This window comes from Monodelphis domestica, chromosome 5, assembly GCF_027887165.1.
Source record: "Monodelphis domestica isolate mMonDom1 chromosome 5, mMonDom1.pri, whole genome shotgun sequence".
Classification (NCBI taxonomy): domain Eukaryota; kingdom Metazoa; phylum Chordata; class Mammalia; order Didelphimorphia; family Didelphidae; genus Monodelphis; species Monodelphis domestica.
The window spans coordinates 86,587,443-86,611,860 of NC_077231.1; the positions used below are offsets into that span (position 1 = coordinate 86,587,443).

At 39.1% G+C, this 24,418-nt stretch overlaps 2 protein-coding genes across 4 annotated transcripts in view; one reads left to right on the plus strand and one right to left on the minus strand.

The window, feature by feature from the left end:
- LOC103100322 (protein kinase C zeta type-like) overlaps positions 1-21,596 on the plus strand; it is a 56,319-nt gene extending 34,723 nt beyond the window's left edge. The window contains exons 9-16 of one of the 3 annotated variants that reach the window (XM_056798707.1): positions 3,663-3,761; positions 4,490-5,122; positions 5,638-5,751; positions 13,687-13,814; positions 13,938-14,005; positions 15,096-15,268; positions 15,971-16,006; positions 19,721-21,596. In XM_056798707.1, the coding sequence (XP_056654685.1) occupies positions 3,663-3,761; positions 4,490-5,122; positions 5,638-5,751; positions 13,687-13,814; positions 13,938-14,005; positions 15,096-15,268; positions 15,971-16,006; positions 19,721-21,165 (2,696 nt within the window). In that variant the 3' untranslated portion in view covers positions 21,166-21,596. Of the gene's footprint in view, positions 1-3,662; positions 3,762-4,489; positions 5,123-5,229; positions 5,752-13,686; positions 13,815-13,937; positions 14,006-15,095; positions 15,269-15,970; positions 16,007-19,720 lie in introns of those variants that run through there. The other 2 variants (XM_056798708.1, XM_056798710.1) reach the window with 2 other exon arrangements.
- Positions 1-24,418, minus strand: part of LOC103102546 (transient receptor potential cation channel subfamily M member 2-like) — an 84,245-nt gene that overhangs the window by 2,169 nt on the left and 57,658 nt on the right. The window lies entirely within an intron of this gene.

The window sequence follows — 24,418 nt, forward strand, 5'->3', positions numbered from 1 at the left end:
TCCAATCCATCTTGGTTCTGTAGGAGATTCTCTATTAAAGTTCTTGACATAAACTTTATCACCTGGTTTTATCTTGGGCAATGAAAAATCTAGTGGTATTCTTTGCACAAGCAAACCCAGTTTCCTTAGTTCTTCAATCCTATGTTGTATCTGTTTTAAGTATTCATGAAGAACACATTCACCTCTTAACATGGATACAAGTAAGGTGGCTTTACTGTCCTAAGATGCCAAAGAGGGCTGCCCATACAGAATTTCAAAAGGTGATAGGTGCAGGTCAGTCCTAGGCCTGGTTCTAATGTTGAAGAAAGCAAGGGACAAAACATCTGCCCATTTTAAATGTGTTTCTGAACAGAGTTTACCTATTTGTGTTTTTAACTCTTTGATCGTCTGTTCGACCAGCCTGGAACTTTGGGGCCGATAAACTGAATGGTAACTGCACTTAATCCCCAAGTTCTTATAGATTTCTTGTAGAACCCGGGAAGTGAAGTGGGTCCCCTTGTCCGAGTCAATGGTATTGGGAATGCCATGTCTAGGTATAATCTCCTTCAATAGAAATTTCACTACTGTAGCAGTGTCACTTTTCTTATACGGACATGTTACAACCCATCTAGTCAGTCTATCCAATATAACCAATGCATATTTGCATCCCCTTTCCTTAGGCATGTTGATATCATCAATTTGAATACAGTGGAAAGGCATATAACTGAGTGGTCTGCCTCCCAATGCAACACTCTTAAAATGTCCTTGATTTTATCTCCTGCATGTTTCACGTGCCTTGACTAGTTCTAATGGCATTTGTAGTCATTCCTGGTGCTGTCCAATATCTCTTTATGCTATCCAAAATGCCTTGTACTCCGTAATGTCCCTTTGCATGAATTACGGTGCATAGATGTTGATAGAACTTTTTAGGGAGAATAGGATTACCCCCATGAGCAATACAGATGCCTTTGATCAGTTTAGTAGCTGCTCTTTCCATGAATGTATCTCTTCTCTGTCATAGGCTTTAGTAAGATTATTCCTTTTGATCAGAGAGAAATGCAGCACATGGTGGGAACCGAACCTAACAGCATACTTTGATGTTATGTCTGCTCTTTCATTGTTAGGGATATCCTGTCCTATCCATGAGTGTGTACCTTACAATGAATTATGGCCACCTCCTTAGGAAAGTCTACAACATTAATAATACTATCTATAAGATTGCCATATGCAATTGGTTTCCCAGCTGAAGTTTTATAACCTTTGTTTTTCCATATGTATGATGACCAATGCACAGTGGAGAAAGCGTAGTGTGAATCCAGAAATATATTAGCTTTTTTCCCCCTAGCTAATTCCAGGGCCATGAGCATAGCCTTAAGCGTGGCTCCCTGGGTGCTGACATGAATTGGCAACGATACATGCCAAAGCATTTTGTCATTGTCAACAACCGCTGACCCTGAGAATGTCTCTCCCATCACGAACATAGGAGGACCCATCTGTGTATAACTCCATTTCTGAATTGATAAGAGGTGTATCTTTCAGGTGTTCATTTGGCCTATGCATGAGTTCTACTATCTGATCACAATCATGCAATACTACTCCACCCATTGGCAAATCAGGGACCAGAGTTGCTGGGTTCACCTGTACAAATCTATGAATTGTGATGTTATCATTGCCTAACAAAATGACTTCATACTGGGATATTCTTGCATCGGTGAATGATTATGTACTCTGTGACCTTAACAGTTTTTCAATTTCGTGTGCAGAATACACCAGAATACACATATCTGTGGGTATGTCATATTTAGAAGTCACAACTTGAATTTTTTCAGGTTCTTCCTCAAGTTGCTCCAAGTAACAACGGATAGTGCTTCAGTGAATTCTTGGGTAGATGCAAAGAAATTACCCCATATTTTTCACATTGTAATGTTGCCTACATCTTGCACAAAACATCTTGTCCTAAAGATTGGCTAGGCATGATGAAATAAACAAGAAGTTATGATCTATGGTGAGAGGACCTAGTTTAACCATAGTGCTTTTGAGCTCAGGGACCTATTGTCTTTGTCCCATTGCTCCAGCTACAGAAGCCATACCCCCTATGTAGGTATCCCCTGGACTTGTCTTTAGGACAGACTTTGAAGCACCAGTATCCAAGAGAGCCTTAAGGTTTTTCTTCCCCACCTTAATCCATACCTATGGTTCTGGCCTGTGTGTAGGTAAAGAGTTTATTGCCACCGAATTAGTACTCGTGTCTTTGCTACCCTCTGCCAGCTGCATATGTAACTCAGTTAATTATTTTTGATTTGATCCATTCCCAATGAAGTCTTCAATGGTACATGAAGCTAAACCATCACAGTAGCTTTGGCTGGATATCCCTTTGCCACGTAGAATGCTGACTTCAAGCCTGCCTTTTGAATTCTTGGTGGTTATTCCAATTGAGAAGAATTCCATTCCATCCTGATTTTCAAATTTAACTGAAATGTCACCTCCACTACTTGGAATATGATAATTATTTTCAAAAGTAATTTCAGCTTCATTATCAGTTAGTTTTTACTTAACTAAATTACTCAGTACTGGATGAAAGGTACTAGCTTCTCGATTCCAATTAGATGTCATTTCTGAGGGTATATCTGCCATAAAGCTCTTGGGAGAATTAACTAAGTTAAATGGGACTTCATCTGTGAATGTTTCTAGAGTCTTGTCATATTTAGCAACAGTAAACTTTAGGGAATTGAAATTATGATTTTTGGTATTAGTCACTAACTTTTTCTTGAGTTCTTGTGACTCTTTCTTTTTCTTTTGCATAATTCAATACTATTATCTATTCTACCCTGGAAAAATTTCTTAAGGAACAATCTGATTTCCCTTACAGACTTTTCCTGTGTGGGTACTATAGGTCTTATCAAAGTCTCTCATCTCATTTGCAATTGGAGATGTTATTTCATTAATCTCTGCCTCATTTTCTTTAATCTGGCTCTGCCTTTCTCTTGCTTTATTGAAATGGCTATCATTCAGAGAGCATTTTCTTATACCAATTTCACTATTTCCCAAGCTTTTTCTATTATTTTTATCTGTAGCCTCATTATTACTACTTTTTCTACCTCCAAGTGTCACCCTATGTGCCTGGCTTCATAATTCTCTTCTAACCACATCTGAATACTTTGACTTTGCTCCAGTTGTTATAGCATTTTGTATTTCTCTCAAATCAGGAGCTTGCTCTGAGGACTTTAACTTGCAGTGTGAACAGTAAGTAGATTTCTTGTATCTAGTTTCGGCATTATGTTTGTCTCTGTTATTAATCTTATGTTTCTTCTTCAAAAAGCAGCTTCTAAACCAGACTGTATAGTTAAAAAGAGAATAGAAAGAAGGAAAGTAGAAGCACCTTTTATGAGCATCCTCAAGGATTTCAGTCAGAAAATAGAAGAGAGACAGGAGAATATAGCTTTCAGGGACAGGTGGATAAAATGAAGGGTTTTTTTCCAGATGGGGAAGTAATAAAGCTGTCATTAGATTAGAAGAGTTTGAAAAAATGAGAATATGGGAGTACTAGAGAGATTCTCTGCTCGATGAACGATGAAGAAAAAGAGCATATTTTGGAGTTTCCTTCAAAATATAAGGGCACAACATATTGTCCTTTCTACCCCGAGTCCTGTGGCTGAGATTTATGTTCTCACTTATTCTTCTAGAGAGTGACATTGGTGTAGGGCCCTTCACCCATATCCCAGAACATGGAGCACCAGGAGACATGACATCAGTGACCAGTGAATCTACTGTATGTGCCATGGGTAAGAAAATATTTCTTTTTCTATTATATTGGTATTCATCCTTGCTCTGGGCCCTTGTTTTCCAGGTTTGAGATATGATATGGACTCATCTTCATAGTCTGAGAACAGGAGGCTCACTGATGGGGGAGTTTGTGATTAGGTTGTAAGACCTGGCAACTTCCTCTGTCCCATTACTTTCTGCCCAGATGTATACTGTGATGGCAGCCTTTGGATGAAGAGCTCATGGAGGATTTTGTCCATTTCTTGTGTTAGTTTGTGTGTATACATATAATTTACTAAGATAAAAGTCAGCTACTGGAGGACAGGCTTTTCTATGCCCAGCACCTAAAACCCTGAATGGGGTACCTGATTCTTAACAAATGATTACTGCTTCATTTTCCATTTAACCTGAGCAGATATCTATCCAGCAGTTTGTCTGAGCCACACGCCTTATCTCATCTGAGGGCAAGATGACAGGACAGATCCATCTATATATCAGTCTCAGCTTATTTAATACTTTCTCATGGTGGCCATTCACCCTAGAGCACAAGGAGATCCTAATTCCTGTCACAGTCTTTTTGTTTTGAAAGGGCTTGTCAGGGAGAAGGTGCTAATGTGAGGGGTTGGGGATTGGTTGCTCTTCTCAGAAAGTTCAAAATCCTCACAGGCTCTGGGGATCTCTGTCCAAATGACTCCAAACTTCCCCCATCAACTCTTAGGCATACTTCAACTAACTGCTTTGGTCACAGGATTCTCTACTGAGACTTCAGGGACACTGAAGAAAGTGAGTGGATCTGACCAGGGAAGAGAACCAACAAACTCCACCAGTATCCCTATGACTGGCTTTATCGGGAGAGATTCCATTGATGACACTGAAAAGGACATACGTGTCATGGAGACAACTCCAAGAGCCACAGCCACTCAAGACCTACTTCTCACTGTGCCCACTGGAGAAGGTGACCTCATCCCTGGGATGCACAGGAGAACTGTGTCCTCTCCCACCAAAACCTCAGTTCCATCTGAGATATCCTCTGGAGTCACCATTGCCATTGCAAGGACCTCACTCTCCATGACTCCAGTAGAAATCACAGCTAGGTCCGGCTACAGTGCTCCCTTAAACATCAGCCTAAGCACAAGAACAGCTTCCCTTGAGCCTGCTACTTCGTTGGAGGACCCAAGGCCAGCCGGCCTGACTCCAGAAACTGAGAGAAACCCACAGGCAACACCAACTCCAGCTATCACCCTGCCTCCAGCCAGCACACAGGAAGTTTGCACAACAGCATCTCCCAGTCCTCCTGACACAACCACAGAGGGCAGCAGTGTCCAGGCAGGGACAGCCTCTGTTTCTGATCAGGTGCCTTCCACTTCCAGCCTCTTCCCAAGTAAGCATATTTTAAATAAACTTCCCAGGGAGGGAATTGGGGTGTGGTCTTGGAGGGAATGGAGAGTGTCTGTCCAGGGAGGGTTAGTTTGTACCTTTCTAAGGGGAAGGGTCTTCTTCCCAGGTCCTTCCTCTCTTTAGCCTTCCATTGAGCCACTGTAGGGACATTTTCTTGGTTCCATATCTGTTGAATTAGTGTCATCTCTCCAGGCTTCCTCAACTCCATGCAAGGATAGTTTCACAGTCCCTGTGCTAAAGTGATTCTCCTCTTCTTATTGATGGGATTCTGATTCCACTTGATTTAGTGGAACCTCATGATTTAACATATATGGGGATTGTCCATCAGTGAGTCCATGCTTTGAAGGGGAAAATTTGATTATTTATCCTGTGGGGAAAAGTCAGAGAAGCCATGTATTTTTGGTCTCAGCAGTTAGTAGCAACAATGTACTTTCCTTTGGGAGTCCACTAATAAAGACTTGACTGAGCTCTGGTTTCTCCCCTCCTCTCATCCTGTAGGAGGTGATGCTGGTGTGTTGCCAGTCACACATGCCCAAGGCCATGATGCACCAGGAAGCACAGTAGCACCAATAAGTAGCCCCCTGACCCCTGTGTCTACTATTATTCCCTCAGGTAAGTAGGTACCTCCTCTATGTCTCTGTGTTGGAGGTTTATCCTTTTTAGGGCCTTGTTTCCCAATCTTACAGAGGAAACATGAAATTATTTTAGAGATCAATCCTCAAGAACTCTTCTGAACCTCTGATTCCTTTCTATGTATAGCCTAGAGAAGAGAAGTTTTAGAGGTAGGAGTGAGATTCCCACTGCTAAGGTCTTTTATATAAGCAACCATAGGTATAAAGTTGGAAGGAAACTTTGAACCATCAGGTATTATAGATAGCCTCTCATTTTACTGATGTGGATACTGAGGTTTAGAGAAGTAAAGTAATTAGCTCAGGGTGACCGGATATGACTGGAAGGGACCCTTAAAGGTCATCTAGCTGGATCCCATCTTTTTACATATTGGAAAATTGGGGTGGAGAGAAGTTAAGTGACATTCCCTATGACACAAAAGTAGAAAGCAGCAGACGTGAGATTTGAACCTAGGACTCTATTATGCTGTATTTCAAGGTCAAGAGGAGAAGTCAGCCCTAACACCTCACATTGAATGGCTTCCACTTTGGGAAAGATTCCTTCTATGAACTCTCCCAAGTTCATAGCAGAGAATGTGTTTTTACATTTTTATTTACATCTTCAGTATTTAGGATAGGGCACATGATAAATACTTAATTAATGGAAACTAATTGATTGCTTTGATCTAATGAGTAGATTTGTGAGATTCAGTGTATTAAAAAAACTTATACACCTACCAAATGAACTTGCCTATGGAAAAGTGAAGGAGAATGGAATAAGCAATTACGTAACACCTACTATGTGCCAGGCACTTTGACTAAGCATTTTTTATAGAAATAGTATCTCATTTGATCCACAGAACAACCCTAAGTGTTGGGCTTTATAGTTAGCCCCATTTTTCAGATGAGAAAAAGATGCAAGCAATGACTGCTTGACTTTCCCAGGGTCATACAGCTAATGAGTTCTTAGGTCACATTTGAACTCAGGTCTTCCTGACTCCAGGCTCAGCACTATCTCTACTGTGCCAACTAATTGCTTATATGGTCTGAGCCACAGAGTTCCTGGTGTCAAGAGTCAGGAATGGAGACAGATCCAAAGGCTGTGCTCTTTAGCAGTGAACTTGGGGAAGGTGGATGCTGCAGATATGGGCAAATCACTTTATTTCTATCAGCCTTGACTTGCCAAAGAGGAAAAGAATGGTTCTGGGACCTTCCCTTTAAGGTATGATTTCATGACCTCCTCCCTCATCTTAGCTTAATAGTTCACTTGGACCTTTGGTGATTGATTGCACTTGGCACACCCATTTAATACTGAATCCCAAGAATTTGCCTCTAGGTTTTTTCCTTTCTGAGAAGTTCTTGAACCAGGGATGCCTCTTGGTCACTAGTTTATGGATTGATTCCTACACATTAGCTCTGTGATTCCTGTGTCCTGGTCGTACTCTACTATGGCCTCTGAGTGTTTCCAAGAACTTCTGTAGCCAGGAGATCCTAGATTGGTCAGAGGTCAGAACTGAAAAACTGGACCTCTCTGATGTCATTGTCTCCACATGGCTCCTGGCAGCCCTTCAGCCTGGTGGACAAGGTCAAATTTGGAGTTCTAGGTGTGATGATGTAATAGTTAAAATAGATGTTTGTCTTAAACTGTACTGATTAAAATAGTGGAAGACTTAAATTGTAGTAAATAAAAGAGTGGATGAGTAAGTTGTGACCACAGAAAATATGTTTTTAAGACAGTGTCTTGTTTTAAATCAAATATAAGGTGGTCGCCAGGGAAAAATTCCCAATTATTAGAATATACCCAAGTAAACTGGGTTTTATAGAGATTTTAATTAATACAATGAGGAATTAAGAACGAGAGAGAGAAAAGGGGAATAATGAGAAAAGGATAGGCTGGCCCAGGGCAGCCCTGGCCAACCTAGGCCTAAGCCTTAAGAGAAAGATCAGTCAGTCCTTAATCACTCATCACAAGATCTGTCCAAGCAAGGATTCTAGTGACACCCGGCCAGCTTCATCTCAGCTGATTCCACCAGCTCAATCCTGAATCTGAATGTCATCTGAATGAATCTGAGCTCCTATTTAAAGGGAATTTTCTACTATGTCTCCTCCCCTAAGTTCTCACATCTACCAATCACAGTAGACATTTTTCAAAGGACAGACCATTCTTAGTTCACACCTGATTAGAGTAGAATCTCTGAGTAAGTTTTCATCTCTTTGCTCCTTGTAAAATTCACAAGCTGCCTGACCTTTATAGGTACTTAGCACCCCTTTGTATTAGTTCTAAAAATAGGCATGGCTTAAGAACTTTTTGTCTTACTATAACTATGGGTTGACATACTTTGTATGTAAAAGTATCTTGTATCAAAAGTATCTTTCAATGTTTCAGCAAAGACTTTACAACTTCATCTTCCCCTAAGGCATGCTTAAGTATGGTGAAGTGGAGTTCTCACATTCCTGTTTTAAGTACCTTCACTGCCCAAATGGTGAATGGTCCAAATGGGGAATGGTCTTAACCCAACCTCATGAAGTAGAGTCTGAGAAATTTTAAGGTTCACAATGGGAGATGAAGATGAGGAGACAAGTGTCTCTAGATCAGTGACTCCTTACCACCTGGCCTTGCAGAGGATGAGTCCAGCTGATGCCAATAGCAGAGCCAAGCACCAGAAAAACAAGCAGGGCAGAGGGAGCATCAGTAACAGCAGCGGTGGTGGCGGTGGCCTTGAAGTGCCCCCACACACCGGCATGGCTTCCAAAGAATAATTTTTAATAATTACAAATATCCTCTTTCCATTTCGATATATTTAAACATTTTAACTCTTTAATGAGTCCATTCAATTTTCTCTTTTTGATTTACCATTTTGGGCTTCTCTTCTGTATCATGTTTGGACATAAAATGTTTTATTTTGGTCTGACTTATTCCTCAGGAATACTTGGAAATCTTCTATATTATTGAATTTCCATTTCTCCCCTGAAAAAATGTACTCAGTTTTGCTGGATAGGTGACTCTGGCTTACAAACCCAGATCTTTTGCCTTCCTGAATATCCTATTCTATAACACTCAATCCTTCAGTGTAGAAGCTGCTAGATCCTGTGTGATCCTGATTTTCAGTTTCATGGTATTTGAATTGGTTTTTATGGCTGCTTACAGTATTACAGTATTTTCTCTTTATCTTGATGGCTCTTGAATCTATTACATTCTTGAAAATTGTCATTTGAGCATTTCTTTCTAGAGGTGATCTGTGAATTCTTTGAATTTCAATTTTATTTTTGTGTCTGACAATATCTCAGGAGTTTCTTTGGTAATTTCCTGTACTGTGACACCCTACACCAAGATAAACTCAGAATGGGTGAATGACCTGAATAGAAAGAAGGAAAGTATAAGCAAATTATGTGAATACAGAATGGTATACTTGTCAGATCTTTGGGAAAGGAAAGACTTTTAAAACCAAGCAAGAGCTAAAAAAATCACCAAATGTAAAATCAATCATTTTGATTACATCAAATTCAAAAGCTTTTGTACAAACAAACCTAATGGATCCAAAATTAGAAGGGAAGCAACAAACTGGGAAACAATCTTCATTACAAAAACCTCTGACAAAGGTCAAATCATCCAAATTTATAAAGAACTACAGCCAATTGTACCAAAAAACCAAGCCATTCTCCAATTGATAAATGTGCAAGGGTCATGAATAGGCAATTTTCAGTTAGAGAAATCAAAACTAGTAAATAAGCACATGAAAAAGTGTTCTAAATCTCTTATAATCAGAGAAATACAAATCAAAACAACTCTGAGGTTATCACCTCACACCTAGCAGATTGGCTAACATGATAGCAAAGGAAATAATGAATGCTAGAGGGGGTGTGGCAAAGTCTGGACATTAATTCATTGCTGGTGGAGTTGTGAATTGATCCAACCATTCTTCAAGGCAATTTGGAACTATGCCCCCAAAGGGTGCTAAAAGACTGCCCTTTGATCCAGCCATAGCACTGCTGTGTTTGTACCCCAAAGAGATAATATAGAAAAGGACATGTACAAAAATATTCATAGCTGGGCTCTTTGTGGTGGCAAAAAATTGGAATATGAGGGGTTGCCCTTCAATTGGGGAATGGCTGAACAAATTGTGGTATATGTTGGTGATGGAATACTATTGTGCTCAAAGGAATAACAATAAAGTTGAAGAATTCCATGGAACTCTGGACTGGACTGGAACAACCTCCAAGAAATGATGCAGAGGGAGAGGAGCAGAACCAGGAGAACACTATACACAGAGCCTGATACACTGTGGTACAATCAAACGTAATGGACTTCTCCATTAGTGGCAATGCAATGACCCCGAACAACCTGGAGGAATCTACGAGAAAAACTGGAATTCACATCCAGAGGAAACACTTTGGGAGAAAAAACACCAAAGAAAAAGAACTGCTTGAATGCCTGGGTCAAAGGGATATGGTTGGGGATGCAGACTCTAAATGAATATCCTAGTGTAAACAACAACATGGAAATAGGTTCTGATCAAGGACACAAGTAATACCTCATGAAATTGCGGGTTGGCTGTGGGAAGGGTAGGTGGAGTGGAGGGAGGGAAACAATGTGATTACTGTAACCAAGGAATAATGTTGTAAATTGACTAAATATACTAATTCAAATGGAAAAAATAAATAAAAGGCATGTTAACATTAACATTTAAAAATTAATATATAAATATATTTTGAAAATACAAGATTAAGTGTTCTTTTCATCAGTGAGTTCTTATACCACTTTTTAATATAGCTCCAATTTTGCCGTTCTAGAAGTTCTTCTTCTGTGCATTTTTGTATATCTTGTTCCATATGGCCAATTCTGCTTTTCAAAAGAGTTCCTCTCTCCTTTGAATGTTTATGCATCTCTTACCACTTTGTCTATTGTGATTTTACCCCCATTTGAATTAGTTTATTTAGTCAATTTAGAACATTAGTACTTGTTTACAATAATCACATTATTTCCCTACCTCCCTCTTCATTTGAGGTGGTCTCCCTATTCATCTTGGATACTGTCAATTAGATTTTTTTCTTTCCTTTTTTTAATTAGACTGTCTAGTATTTTGTATATTTTATTTGTTTTTTTTCAAAGTACCAGTTTCTAGTCTTATTTATTAAATCAATAGTTCTTTGACTTTCAATTTTATTAATTTCTGCTTTGATTTTTTGGATCTCTAATTTAGTCTTCATCTGAGGAGTTTTAATTTGTTTGCTTTCTAGATTTTTAATTTGCATTCCCAATTCATTGACCCTCTGCGCTTCTTAATTTGTTAATATATGAACAGACATCAGAGAAGTAACTAGAGAGGGAACATAAAGCTGGCTGCCTGGCCAGAGCTGTGTAGATCCTCCATATTTGCTCCAGCCTTACAAGAGGTGATGGCCTCAGAGCACACCCAGCCCAACCAATCTGAACTTAATCTCATCAAAAGTCTTCAGAACTCAGGGAAGTCCAGGGTCCACACCCCTTCCTCATTGACTGCTGGACTTTAATCCAATCAAAAGACTCCAGAGGACAGGGAAGCTCAAACCCCCAACAACCCTCCCCAACAGACTGCACCAAGAGATCTTCTGTCACAGCTCCAAGAGGGGAGACTGACAGAAGCCCCGAAATCCCCCCAAAATGAGAGGATCAAGATCACAGACAAATATAGGGAGCAAAGAAGGGGTGAATATGAGCAAAGAACAGAAAAAGAAGAAAGAAATTACAGTAGACAGCTTCTACACAGTGAATGGAGCAGAGGGGGAGGGATCAACAATCGATAAATCAGAAATCCCAGCGAATTGGATACAGGCTTTGGAAGAACTCAAAATGCAATTCAAAACACAATTAAGAGAGGCTGATGACAATTTTAATAGCAAGATAAGTCATCTGGAAACAGAAAACAGTGTCTTGAAAGCCAAAATTAATCAGCTGGAAAACAAGGCAAAGAAGATGAGCCATTGTGCTCAAAGGTATAGTGAACTGGAGGAATTCCATGTGAACTGGTACAGCCTCCAGGATTGATGTAGAGGGATGGGAACAGAACCAGGAGAACATTGTACAGAACCAGGAGACTGATACACTGTGGTAAAATCAAATATAATGGACCTCTCTATTAGTCACAATGAAATGATCTAGAACAATTCGGAGGGATTAATGAGAAAAAACACTATCCACGTTCAGAGGAAAAACTCTGGGAGCAGAAACACAGAATGAAAACAATTATTTGACCATATGGGTCAATGGGAATATGATTGGGGATGTAGACTCTAAATTATCACCCTAGTATTATAAACATCAATAATATGGAAATAGATTTTGATCAAGGACACCTGTAAAACCCAGTGGAATTTCACACTGGCTCTGGGGGGTGGAGGGGGGTGGAGGGGGAGGAGTGAGGGAGGTGAGGGAAAGAACGTGATTCATGTAACCAGGGAAAAATATTCTAAATTAACTAATTAAATTAAATATAAAAAATAAAAAGAGACAGTTAAACTTGGAATCTGTACCTGTGGTGAATGGAGCGCTGTTCTCAGTTTCAGATTCTTTGTGCAGCTACAGTATACTCTCTGGGGATCTATCTTCTTTCAGTTCTTCAAATGTGATATCATGCAAACAAAGGTGTTTTTAATAGCCTTCTGATCTAAATTCTGGTTTCTGAGTAACCCCAGCCATTTCCCCCCACTTTGAAATGTGACCAGGGAGAGTCTGCTGCCACCCCCCCACCCCCGTGGCTACAAGTACTCCTGTCTGCTCACACTCCTCCACCTTGAGATCTCCCCCACAGATTAGGATCTGTTTCTGAATATGAGCAATGCAGCAGGAGAATTGCCTTCACTGTCAGCAAAGGGATTCCTGTAATCTCCTTCTGAGCCACTCTCTGATCCCTCAACCCCTTATTGACTGGGGATGAATGCTCCAGAAGCCTTTCCTGTTGCTTCAGTTGTGGACAAGTCCTTTTGGCTTGATGGGGTCTGCCCTGGTACACTGCTTTACTTCCACCTCCACCTCTCTACACATCATCTGTCCTGCAGGTCTTCAAAGTCGTTTTGTTCTCGAAAATGATTTGTTTGTCTTTTTTTGTGATATACTCCTCCAGAATTCATTTTAGGACATTGTATCAGGTTTTGGGGTGGTAATTTGATAGAGATCAGATGGGGGATGTGTATCTTCTCCACCAACTTGGTGAGACTCTGCCCTTGGCTTCTATTCTTATACATTTGAATTATTGGAAATTGGAAATGAGACCCTTATCAGAAGAATATGAAGCAAAGATTTTTTCTCTCCAGTTAGCCAATTCCCTTCTCATTTTACCTACATTGGTCTTGTTCTGGAGGAAAACCCAATTTTAAGTTAGCAACACTCTCCATCTTATCTTGCTGTCCTATCTATCCCTCATGTGCACATGAACTGTCCCTCTGTCCATTAAAATGAAAGATACAATTTTCCAGATAACTCATTTTTTTACATCAACTTTTAGGTAGCTTGCTCATATTCCCATTTGGAGTTTACTTTGTTATGTAAAGCAAGAATATCGGTCTATCCCTAGTTCTCCTGGACTAATTTTCAGTATTACAAGCAATTTTTGTTAAGTAATGAGTTCTTACTCTTGAAACTGGATTAACCTCCTCATTTTACGTGTGAGGAAACTAAAGGCAAAAACATAGGATATGGCAGGACCATGATTTGAATCCAGGTCTTCTGACTCCCAAGTCCACAATTTTTAATACTGCCAGAAAAAAGTATAGTAGAGGTATCCTCAGTTTTCCTCTGAGGAAGGACTAGAATAGTGCCACCTAGAATAATGGTCATGATCATGATAATGGTCACCACAATAACTAGCATTTAGAGAGATCTTTAAGATTTACAAAGCATTTTCTCTCATTTGAATAACATTTGTAAGGCTCAGACAATTGGGTATCTTTCCCTTCTTTACAGCAGCAGGGAGATACAACTGGAAGAGCTTCACCCTTAACTTCACCATCACCAACATGTTTTATACAACCAAGATGGCTCAAAGGGATTCCAGCACATTCCGTCTTCCTGAATTTTTCCTGCAGCGCCTGGTGAGACTCAACCCCTCCACACCCCTCTTCCTCCTTGCATCCATGCTTCCTTCCTCATCCCTGGGTATACAGACTTCCTCTAGCCAGGTACTCAGAAGTTCCCTTCTCTCTTTTTGTTTCCAGTTCAAGGTATTGTTTGAAAGAAGCAGCCTTGGCTCTCAGTATTGTGGATGCAATGTGACCTTGCTGAGGTGAGAATCTTGAAAGCCATGAGCTCAAATAGCAGGGACCATAACATTCCCATTTGACAAAGATCACACACAGGCTGCTGCTGCTTCCCAATAGCAATTCCTTCTTTCACAAGCTGTAATGGATTCACCACCACCACCACCCCCACCCCCCCAACCAACAAGCCATTAGAAATATTGTGGGCACCTTCTACCTTTTCCCTGGTGGAGAAAAACTTCTTTTTCCACAAGTCTTCCAAAGACAAGGTTGTAAGTTTAATCACTTGAACTTTATAACTCCATGTGAAAGAAATAACATATGAGGCACCAATAGAGTGCTTAGAAAATAATTGATTAGAACATATCAACATTCACTGTCTCTAGAATCATAGGATTATAGAATGGAAGCTTAAAGAGATAGTAGAGGCCATATGGACCACTCTCTTCATTTACAGATGAAAAAATGAAGACCCAAGGACATTCCAGTGACTTTTCCAAGATCAAAGATATTGTCAGATCCAGAATTTGAACACAGGCCATTTGATTTTAAATCCAGTGGTCTTTGTAGTACTCTAAAGAAACTACTGAAAATAATCTGATCCCATACACACTTGTAAACATAGATGTGAGTGAATTTACACAGCACTGCCAATTTCATTGCAGCAGATCAGAGTGCTGAGCTTGAAATCAGGAAGACCTTAGTTCAAATTCTCTCTGAGACTCTTAGCAGCTGCGTGACCGTCAGCAAGTAACATCATTTGTCTTAGCCTCAATTCCTTCATCTTTAAAATGATAAGGTTGGTTTTGATGCCTTCCAATGTCCTTTTCAACTCTCAAACTATTATTCTCTCCAAACCATTGTTCAAAGTGGGTCACTTCTTTCAAGAGTGTTTTCTGAATAATTAAATTTCATTAATTAAACCAAAGGTGTCAAACTCAAAAGGAAACAACATCCCTGTCCCCTGCATGTTGACTCAGAAAATTATGCATATTTATATATTCCATCATCAACACTTTAAAATTATAGAGGAACAGTACTACACTATAGTCTTGTTCAAGTGATTTTCAGGAAGGGCCATGTTTGATATCTCTTGTCTAAATCATCAATTTCTAGGTCTATGAAAAATGGGGCAGCAACAGGAGTGGAGGTTATATGTTTTTATAAGGAAGTTTTCTCTGTCCCCATCTTGGACAAGAAGAAGATTTACCAAGAGCTGAGTCAAGAGACTAATGGAATAACAAGGCTTGGACATTATATTCTAGATAAGAAAAGCCTCTATGTGGATGGTGAGTAGCCCAAATTGGGACATACATTTTTATTTCTCTAGGTGATTCCATTTCCAGAAAACAACCCACCTACCCCAAATTCTTCTTACCTTTTTAGACCACCTTTATTTTCATGGTTTTTTTTCTATCCCTCCTGGGATGCTGGCCCTCAAAGTGGTGACAAAATATAGAGATATGGGGGTTTACTTCTAAAGATCATAAGTGGCTGGATTTTTCTCAGGCTCCTTTAACAAAGGTGTATGCCATCAATCTCCCTTCCTTGTGATTGAGGAAGTGCCTTGAATGATAAAGTGCCATTTTACCAACCCTGTGGGCCCCAGAACATCTCTCCATTGCTTCCTTCAACGTTTGCCCAGATACCCTACTGAAACATTAATGTTTACTCTCTCTCTCCCACCCTCCCTGCTCCTCTCTCTCCTCTTCCCTCAACCATTACTTTTCCTCCTCATTTCATTTCTCCTTCATCTTTTCTCCCTTTTTTTATTCTTCTCTTTTCTGTATTTCCCCTCTCCTCTTGTCTTCACTTCCCTTCTGTCCAATTCTCTTCCATTCTGTTCCCTTCTCCTCTCCTCTCCCCTCCTTTCATCTCTGTTTCCCTGCCTTCTTTCCCTCCCTTCTTCCCTTCCCTCCCCCGAATCTCTCCTTCTCTCCTTCCCTCTGAATTTCTTCCTCCTCTTTTTCTTCTCCCCTTCCCAACTATAGGGTATAACCCTCAGATGCCACCCCGCTCCACAAAAGGTGAGTTTAAAATTTGTTACTTTCTCTATATTTTGACCTTTTTTTGGAAGGAGGGGAATAGGGAAGAGGGGAAATGGGTTTGGGGGGTTCAGAATGAAGTGTACTGTTAGAAATGGCCAATGTAGAGCCCTTCATTACTTCATATATCTATGTGGGTTATTTTGCTACTCAAAACATATACAAATTGTTCAAAAGGGTAAAAATTAATCCAATAGGACATGGAAAGCAGGTTACCCCATCCGCTTCTCATTCAATATTTAGTCAAACCTTGTGGTCTTTGTAACCCTGGTACAAAAAAGGCATCTCCAAGGATTTCAGGGAGACTTGTGCCCGTCCTCTATGATCTTCATTCAGTAATGTTGGCCAATGGTTTTCTTTTTTTTTTTTTTAATTTAATTTTTTTGTTGTTGTAATACTCACTTTATTTCCCTCCCTCCCTCCAACCACCCTTTTCCAGCAGCCGAATTGCAATTTCATTCGGTATTACTTGTGTCCTTGATCAGAACCTATTTCCATGTCCTTGTTTGCATTAGAATGTTCATTTAGATTCTACATCCCCAACCATATCCCTTCGACCCATGCATTTAAAGCAGTTCTTTTTCTTTCGTATTTTTACTCCCACAGTGTTTCCTCTGAATCTGGATACTGGTTTTCCTCGTAGGTTCCTCAGAGTTGTTCAGGGTCATTGCATTGACACTAATGGAGTAGTCCATTACATTTGATTGTACCACAGTGTCAGTCTCTGTGTACAATATTTTCCTGTTTCTGCTCCTCTCATTCTGCATCAATTCCTGGAGGTTGTTCCAGTCCCCATGGAATTCTTCAACTTTATTGTTATTCCTTTGAGCACAATAGTATTCCATCACCAACATATGCCATAATTTCTTCAGCCTTTCCCCAATTGAAGGGCATCCCCTCATTTTCCAATTTTGGCCAACACAAAGAGCGCTGCTATGAATATTCTTCTACAAGCCTTTTTCCTTATTATCACTTTGGGATATAAACCCAGCAGTGCTATGGCTGGATCCAAGGGCAGAAAATGACCTTTGGGGGCATAGTTCCAAATTGCCCTCCAGAATGGTTGGATCAATTCAGAACTTCACCAGCAATGCAATAATGTCCAGTCATTGCCAACACCTCCTCCAGTTGTCATGTTAGCCAATCTGCTAGGTGTGAGGTGATACCTTAGAGTTGTTTTGATTTGCATTTCTCTGATTATTAGAGATTTAAAGCACTTTTTCATGTGTTTATTAATAGTTTTGATTTCTTTGGCTGAGAACTGCCTATTCATATCCCTTGCCCATTTATCAATTGGAGAATGGCTTGATGTTTTGTATGATTGGTTTAGCTCTTTATAAATTTGTGTAATTAGACAAACACAGGAACTATATGAACACAACTACAAAACACTTTCCACAAAGTTAAAACTATATCTAAACACTTGGAAAAACATTGATTGCTCATGGGTGGGATGAACTAACATAATAAAAATGACAATCCTACCCAAATTAATTTGGCACTTATGGCACTTATTTAGTGCCATACCCATTGAACTACCAAAAAACTTCTTTACTGAATTAGAAAAAACCATAACTAATTTCATTTGGAAGAACAAAAGATGCAGGGAAATCATGAAAAGAAAATGCAAAGGAAGGAGGACTTGCAGTCCCAGATCTCAAACTATACTATAAAGCAGTGGTTATCAAAACAATTTGGTACTGGCTAAGAGACAGAAAGGAGGATCAGTGGAATAGACTTGGCGTAAATGATCTCATCAAGACAGTTTATAACAAACCCAAAGACCCCAGCTTTTGGGACAAAAATCCACTATTTGATAAAAACTGCTGGGAAAATTGGGAGACAGTGTTGGGAGAGTTTTGGGTTTCGGATTGGGAGAGATTAGGTTTGGATCAACATCTCATATTCAGAATGGGTGAATGACTTGAACATAAAGAAGGAAACTATAAGTAAATTAGGTGAACACAGAATAGTATACATGTCAGACCTTTGGGAAGGGAAAGACTTTAAAACCAAGCAAGACTTCGAAAGAGTCACAAAATATAAAATAAATAATTTTGACTATATCAAATTAAAAAGCTTTTGTACAAACAAAACCAGTGTAACTAAATTCAGAAGGGAAGCAACAAATTGGGAAACAATCTTCATAAAAACCTCTGACAAAGGTTTAATTACTCAAATTTACAAAGAGCTAAATCAATTGTAAAAAAAAAATCAAGCCATTCTCCAACTGATAAATGGGCAAGGGACATGAACAGGTAGTTCTCAGCCAAAGAAATCAAAACTATTAATAAACACATGAAAAAGTGTTCTACATCTCTTATAATCAGAGAGATGCAAATCAAAACAACTCTGAGGTATCATCTCACACCTAGCAGATTGGCTAACATGACAGCTATGGAAAGTAATGAATGCTGGAGGGTATGTTGCAAAGTAGGGACACTAATTCATTGCTGGTGGAGTTCTGAATTGATCCAACCATTCTGGAGGGCATTTTGGAACTATGCTCAAAGTGCGATAAAAGTCTGTCTGCCCTTGGATCCAGCCATGGCACTGCTGGGTTTGTACCCCAAAGAGATAATAAGGAAAAAGGCTTGTACAAGAATATTCATAGCAGCACTCTTTGTGGGGGCCAAAATTGGAAAATGAGGGGATGCCCTTCAATTGGGGAATGGCTGAACAAATTGTGGTATATGTTGGTGATGGAATGCTATTGTGCTAAAAGGAATAATAAAGTGCAGGAATTCTACGGTGACTGGAACAACCTCCAGGTAGTGATGCAGAGCGAAAGGAGCAGAACCAGGAAAACATTGTACACAGAGACTGATACACTGTGGTACAATCGAAGGTAATGGACTTCTCCATTAGTGTCAATGCAATGTCCCTGAACAATCTGCAGGGATCTAAAAAACACTATCCTCAAGCAGAGGATAATCTGTGGGAGTAAAAACACTGATGAAAAGCAACTGCTTGACTATAGTGGTGGAGGGGATATGACTGAGGAGAGACTCTAAATGAACACTCTAATGCAAATACCAACAACATGGAAATGGGTTCGAATCAAGAACACATGTAATACCCAGTGGAATCATGCATCGGCTATGGGAGAGGTGGTGGGAGGGAGGGGGAGGGAAGAAAAGAAAATGATCTTTGTTTCCAATGAATAATGTTTGGAAATGACCAAATAAAATGATGTTAAAAATAATAAAAAATAACTTTGTGTAATTAGACCTTTGTCAGAGGTTTTTGTAATGAAGATTGTTTCCTAATTAGTTGCTTCCCTTCTAATTTTGGTTGCATTCACTTTGTTTGCATAAAAACTGTAATTTGAGGTAATCAAAATGATTGATTTTACATTTTGTGATTTTTTCTAGCTCTTGCTTGGTTTTAAAAGTCTTTCCTTTCCCAAAGTTCTGAGAAGTATACTACTCTGTCTTCACCTAATTTGCTTATAGTTTCCTTCTTTACATTCAGGTCATTCACCCATTCTGAGTTTATCTTGGTGTAGGGTGTGAGATGTTGATCCAAACCTAATCTCTCCCATACTGTCTTCCAATTTGCCCAGTAGTTTTATCAAATAGTGGGTTTTCGTCCCCAAAACTGGGATCTTTGGGCTTATCATAGATTGTTTTGCTGAGGTTATTTTCCCCTACTCTATTCCACTGATCCTCCTTTCTGTCTTTATATCCTTTCTAGAATCAGTCTACCACCATGGGACCAGAAGATGGAGGAAACTCTACCGAATGAATGGGCATCTGTTTCAATCCAAACGTTTTAACAGAAGAGCCTACTGTGGCCAGTGCAGTGAAAGGTTATGGTGTCTCAGAAGGCAAGGCTACAAGTGTATCGACTGCAAATTACTGGTCCATAAAGGTTGTCATATTCTTGTATCACAGACCTGCAAAAGGCATATGGATTTGGTGATGCCATCCCAAGAACCTCAAGTAGAGGATAAAAATGATAAAGTTGACCTTCCCTCCGAAGAAAATGATGGACTCGCTTATGTTCCCTCAACCTGGAAACATGACAGCCTTAAAGATGATTCTGGGGACATTAAGCCAGTTATCGATGGGATGGATGGAATTAAAATATCTCAGGGGCTCGGGCTACAGGACTTTGATTTAATCAGAGTTATTGGACGGGGGAGTTATGCCAAAGTTCTCTTAGTGCGATTGAAAAAGAATGACCAGATTTATGCCATGAAGGTAGTCAAAAAGAAGTTCGTCCATGATCATGAAAACACCAACTGGGTGCAGACAGAGAAGCATGTATTTGAACAGGCCTCCAGTAACCCTTTCCTTGTTGGCCTGCACTCCTGCTTCCAAACAAGAAGTCACTTATTCCTTGTCATCGAGTATGTGAATGGAGGGGATCTTCTGTTTCATATGCAAAGGAAAAATAAGCTTCCGGAGGAACACACCAGGTTTTATGCTGCTGAAATATGTATTGCTCTAAACTTTCTCCACGAACGAGGAATTATCTACAGGGACTTAAAACTAGATAATATCCTCCTAGATACTGAAGGTCACATCAAATTAACAGATTATGGCATTTGCAAGGAAGGTTTGGGCCCAGGTGACACAACAAGGACTTTCTGTGGGACACCAAATTATATTGCCCCTGAAATCCTAAGGGGAGAAGAATACGGGTTCAGTGTGGACTGGTGGGCTCTTGGTGTCCTGATGTTTGAGATGATGGTAGGAAGATCGCCATTTGATATAATCACAGACAAATTGGACATGGCCACTGAAGATGACCTCTTCCAAGTTATCCTTGAGAAGCCTATTCAAATCCCCAGATTTCTCTCTGTCAAAGCTTCCCGTGTTTTAAAAGGATTTTTAAATAAGGATCCCAAAGGGAGGCTTGGTTGCCAACCACAAACGGGATTTTCAGATATCAAATCTCATACGTTCTTCCGTAGCATAGACTGGGATCTGCTGGAGAAGAAGCAAGCCCTCCCTCCATTTCAGCCTCAGATAACTGATGATTATGGTCTGGATAACTTCGATACACAGTTCACCAGCGAACCTGTGCAGCTAACCCCAGATGATGAGAATGTAATAAAAAGAATAGACCAGTCAGAATTTGAAGGATTTGAATACATCAATCCTCTGTTGCTTTCTACAGAAGAGTCAGTGTGAAGAAATGGCATCTCCACTGTGGATAAATAATGTGAATGAACTATTAAATTTATCCATAACTACAGTATATGCATGCAAGGCTGGGGAACTGTAAGGTTTTGAGTGGAGACCAATGATTTTTTAAAAAATTGCTGCTGAAAATCAAAGAAGAGAATAGATTTTGGTGGGTATCTTCCTCTACGTAATACTAGTTTTCAGTTTGGGGCACTGACATGATTGGCTTCTTTTCTGAGGGAATGTGCACATGTGCTTGCTTCCCCGAAAAATCTCATGTTTGTTACATCCTCGGGAAAGGAATGTTCAAACGACTTTGAAGGTGCAAACTTTCTGCAGAACAAAACTTGATGCAATGGCCAACAATTTCAAGAAAATTTGTGTAATATCCTGAAGAATAAAATGTTACAGTGGTGTTGAACCTCAAAAAAAATTAATTTTAATTTGCATGTCCAATTCATTGATCTCTGCTCTTACTAATTTGTTAATGTATGAACTCAAGGATATACATTTCCCCCTGAGTACTGCTTTGGCTGCATCCCATAGGTTTTGAAAGGATGTCTCATCATTGTCATTTTCTTCACTGAAATTATTGTTTCTATGATTTGTTCTTTGACTAATCAGTTTTGGAGAATCATATTGTTTAATTTCCAATTAATTTTTTATTTACCTCTCCATGTACCCTTACTAATTATTATCTTCATTGCATTGTGATCTGAGAAGGTTCCATTTATTATTTCTGCTCTTTTGCACTTGTTTACAATGTTTTTATTCCCTAATACATGGTCAATTTTTGTTAATGTACCATGTGCTGCTGAAAAGAAGGTGTATTTTTTGTCCCTATTTATTTTTCTCCACACATCTACTAACTCTAATTTTTCCAAGATTTCATTTATTTCTCTTACCTCTTTCTTATTTATTTTTTGGTTTGATTCATCTAGTTCTGATAGAGGATGGTTCAGGTCTCCCACTAGTATAGTTTTTCTATCTATTTCATCCTTGAGCTCCACTAGTTTCTCCTTTAGAAATTTGGATACTGTGCAATTTGGTGCATACATGTTGAGTATTGATATTTTCCTCATTATCTACATTCCCTTTATCAGAAAGTAAGTACCTTCCCTATCTCTTTTAACTAGATTTAATTTATTCTTACTTTGGCTTTGTCAGATATCATGATTGCGACTCCTGCCTTCTTTTTATCAGTTGATGCCCAATAGATTTGGATCCATCCTCTTACTTTCACCCTATGTGTATCTACTTTCTTCATGAGTATTTCTTGGAGACAGCATATGGTAGGGTTTTGGATTATTATCCACTCTGCTATTAGCTTGTGTTTTATGGGTGAGTTCATTCCATTCACATTCAGAGGTATGATAATCAGCTGTGTATTTCCCAGCATTTTGATTTCTACTTCTAGCTCTGCCTTTTCTTCATTCACTATTTCCTTCTACACCAATCTTTTTTTTTAATTAGTCCCATTAGTTCCCACCCTTAATATACTTCCCTTTCTACCCCCCTCCCTTCTTATTCCCCCCTTATTTTCATTACAGTATTTTTAAAATAATCTCTCACCCTCTCCCTTCCTTATACTGCTTCCCTCCCAACCAGTCCATTTGTTGCCCTTCTATGCCCCTATAGGGCACGAATCTATTCTCTGGCCCAATGGATTGGATTGTTCTTCCCTCTTTAGGTCAATTTCAATGCACGTGAGATTTGAGTATTTTCTATCACCAACATTTTTACCTTTCCAGTGTGTTGATGTTTTCCCTTCTCCCACCATGAGCTTCTTTGTGACAAATAAGTTTATTCCCTTTTGTTTCTTTTCCCATTTTTTTATTATTAATCTCTTTTTAGCTATAATTTTGTATATATATATATACACACATGTATATGTATTTATGTATATATATATATATATATATATATATATATATACCTATTTATATCTTGTTATTTCATCCTATACAGTTTGTCACTGTTCCCTCAAAGTGTAGTTCATCTAGCTTCCAAGTAGATAACAACACTTTTTAAGATTACCAATGACCTCTTGTCTTATAGGGATATATATATATCATTTTAACTCATTGACTCTTAAAACAGGGTTTTTTTGTTGTTATTCTGTTTTGTTTTTCTTTTTCCCTCTTTTTAAATTATATTTTGATGATTCTCTTGAGTTCTGTGCTTGGACATCAAATTTTCTGTTCAGGTCTGGGCTTTCCTTTGAAAATTCTTGGAATTCTTCTATTTTTTTGAATGATGATACTTTCCCCTGTAAGAATATAGTCAGTTTTGCTGGGTAATTGATTCTTGGTTGTAGACCTAGTTCCCTTGCTGTCCAGAATATCATATTCCATGCCTTTCGGTACTTCAGTGTAGATGCAGCCAGATCCTGCGTTATCCTCACTGTGGTTCCATGGTATCTGAATGACTTCTTCTTGGCAGCTTGTAATATACTGTCTTTGGTATGATAGTTTTTGAATTTGGCTATAACATTCCTGGGTGTTTTCAGGGAAGCATTGTGGGTGATCCTTAGCAAGCTCAGTTGCCCAGCAAAATTCGTCAAACTGATCCAGCTCTTTCATGTCTACATAACAGGGGAAGTCCTATCTGGTGGAGAGACTTCCAATCGCTTCAACATCTCCAATGGCGTGAAACAAGGCTGTGTCCTTGCTCCAGTACTATTCAACCTATTTTTCACCCAAGTATTACAACATGCTGTGATGTATCTAGACCTGGGTGTCTACATCAAATACCGACTAAATACCAAAGAACTTTGAAGAGACTAAAGGCTATGTTTTAAGGCATTTCAGACTCTCCAATGATTTATAAAAATCTCTATTCTATTGCATTTTTTGTTTAAGGTTTAACTTGGTGATTTTAAGTTCATATATTACTGGAGTCAATATTATTGTTATACTGTTCATTTAATGTACTGAGTTTTGACTACTGTTATATTCTGTTGTTTTCCCCCTATAACTGTGCTAAACAAATATTATTGAATAAGCCGATATGTGAAAAAAAGTTTTTTCCTATTTTTCCCTTTGCAAATTGTCATATAGAGGATAGATAGACTTCAGCAGAACTGGTTATAATTGTATAAGAACCTTTGGAAAATTTAATGTGCTAAATATCTCAACTGATTTCAAGGGATTTTTTAAACATGATTTTTGGAATTTTTCTTAACAATCTCTGGTCATTTTTGCCTGCCCCTACCATGAGGTAAGGCCCCTTCTAGTAGCTGAAGTGAAATACATTTTAT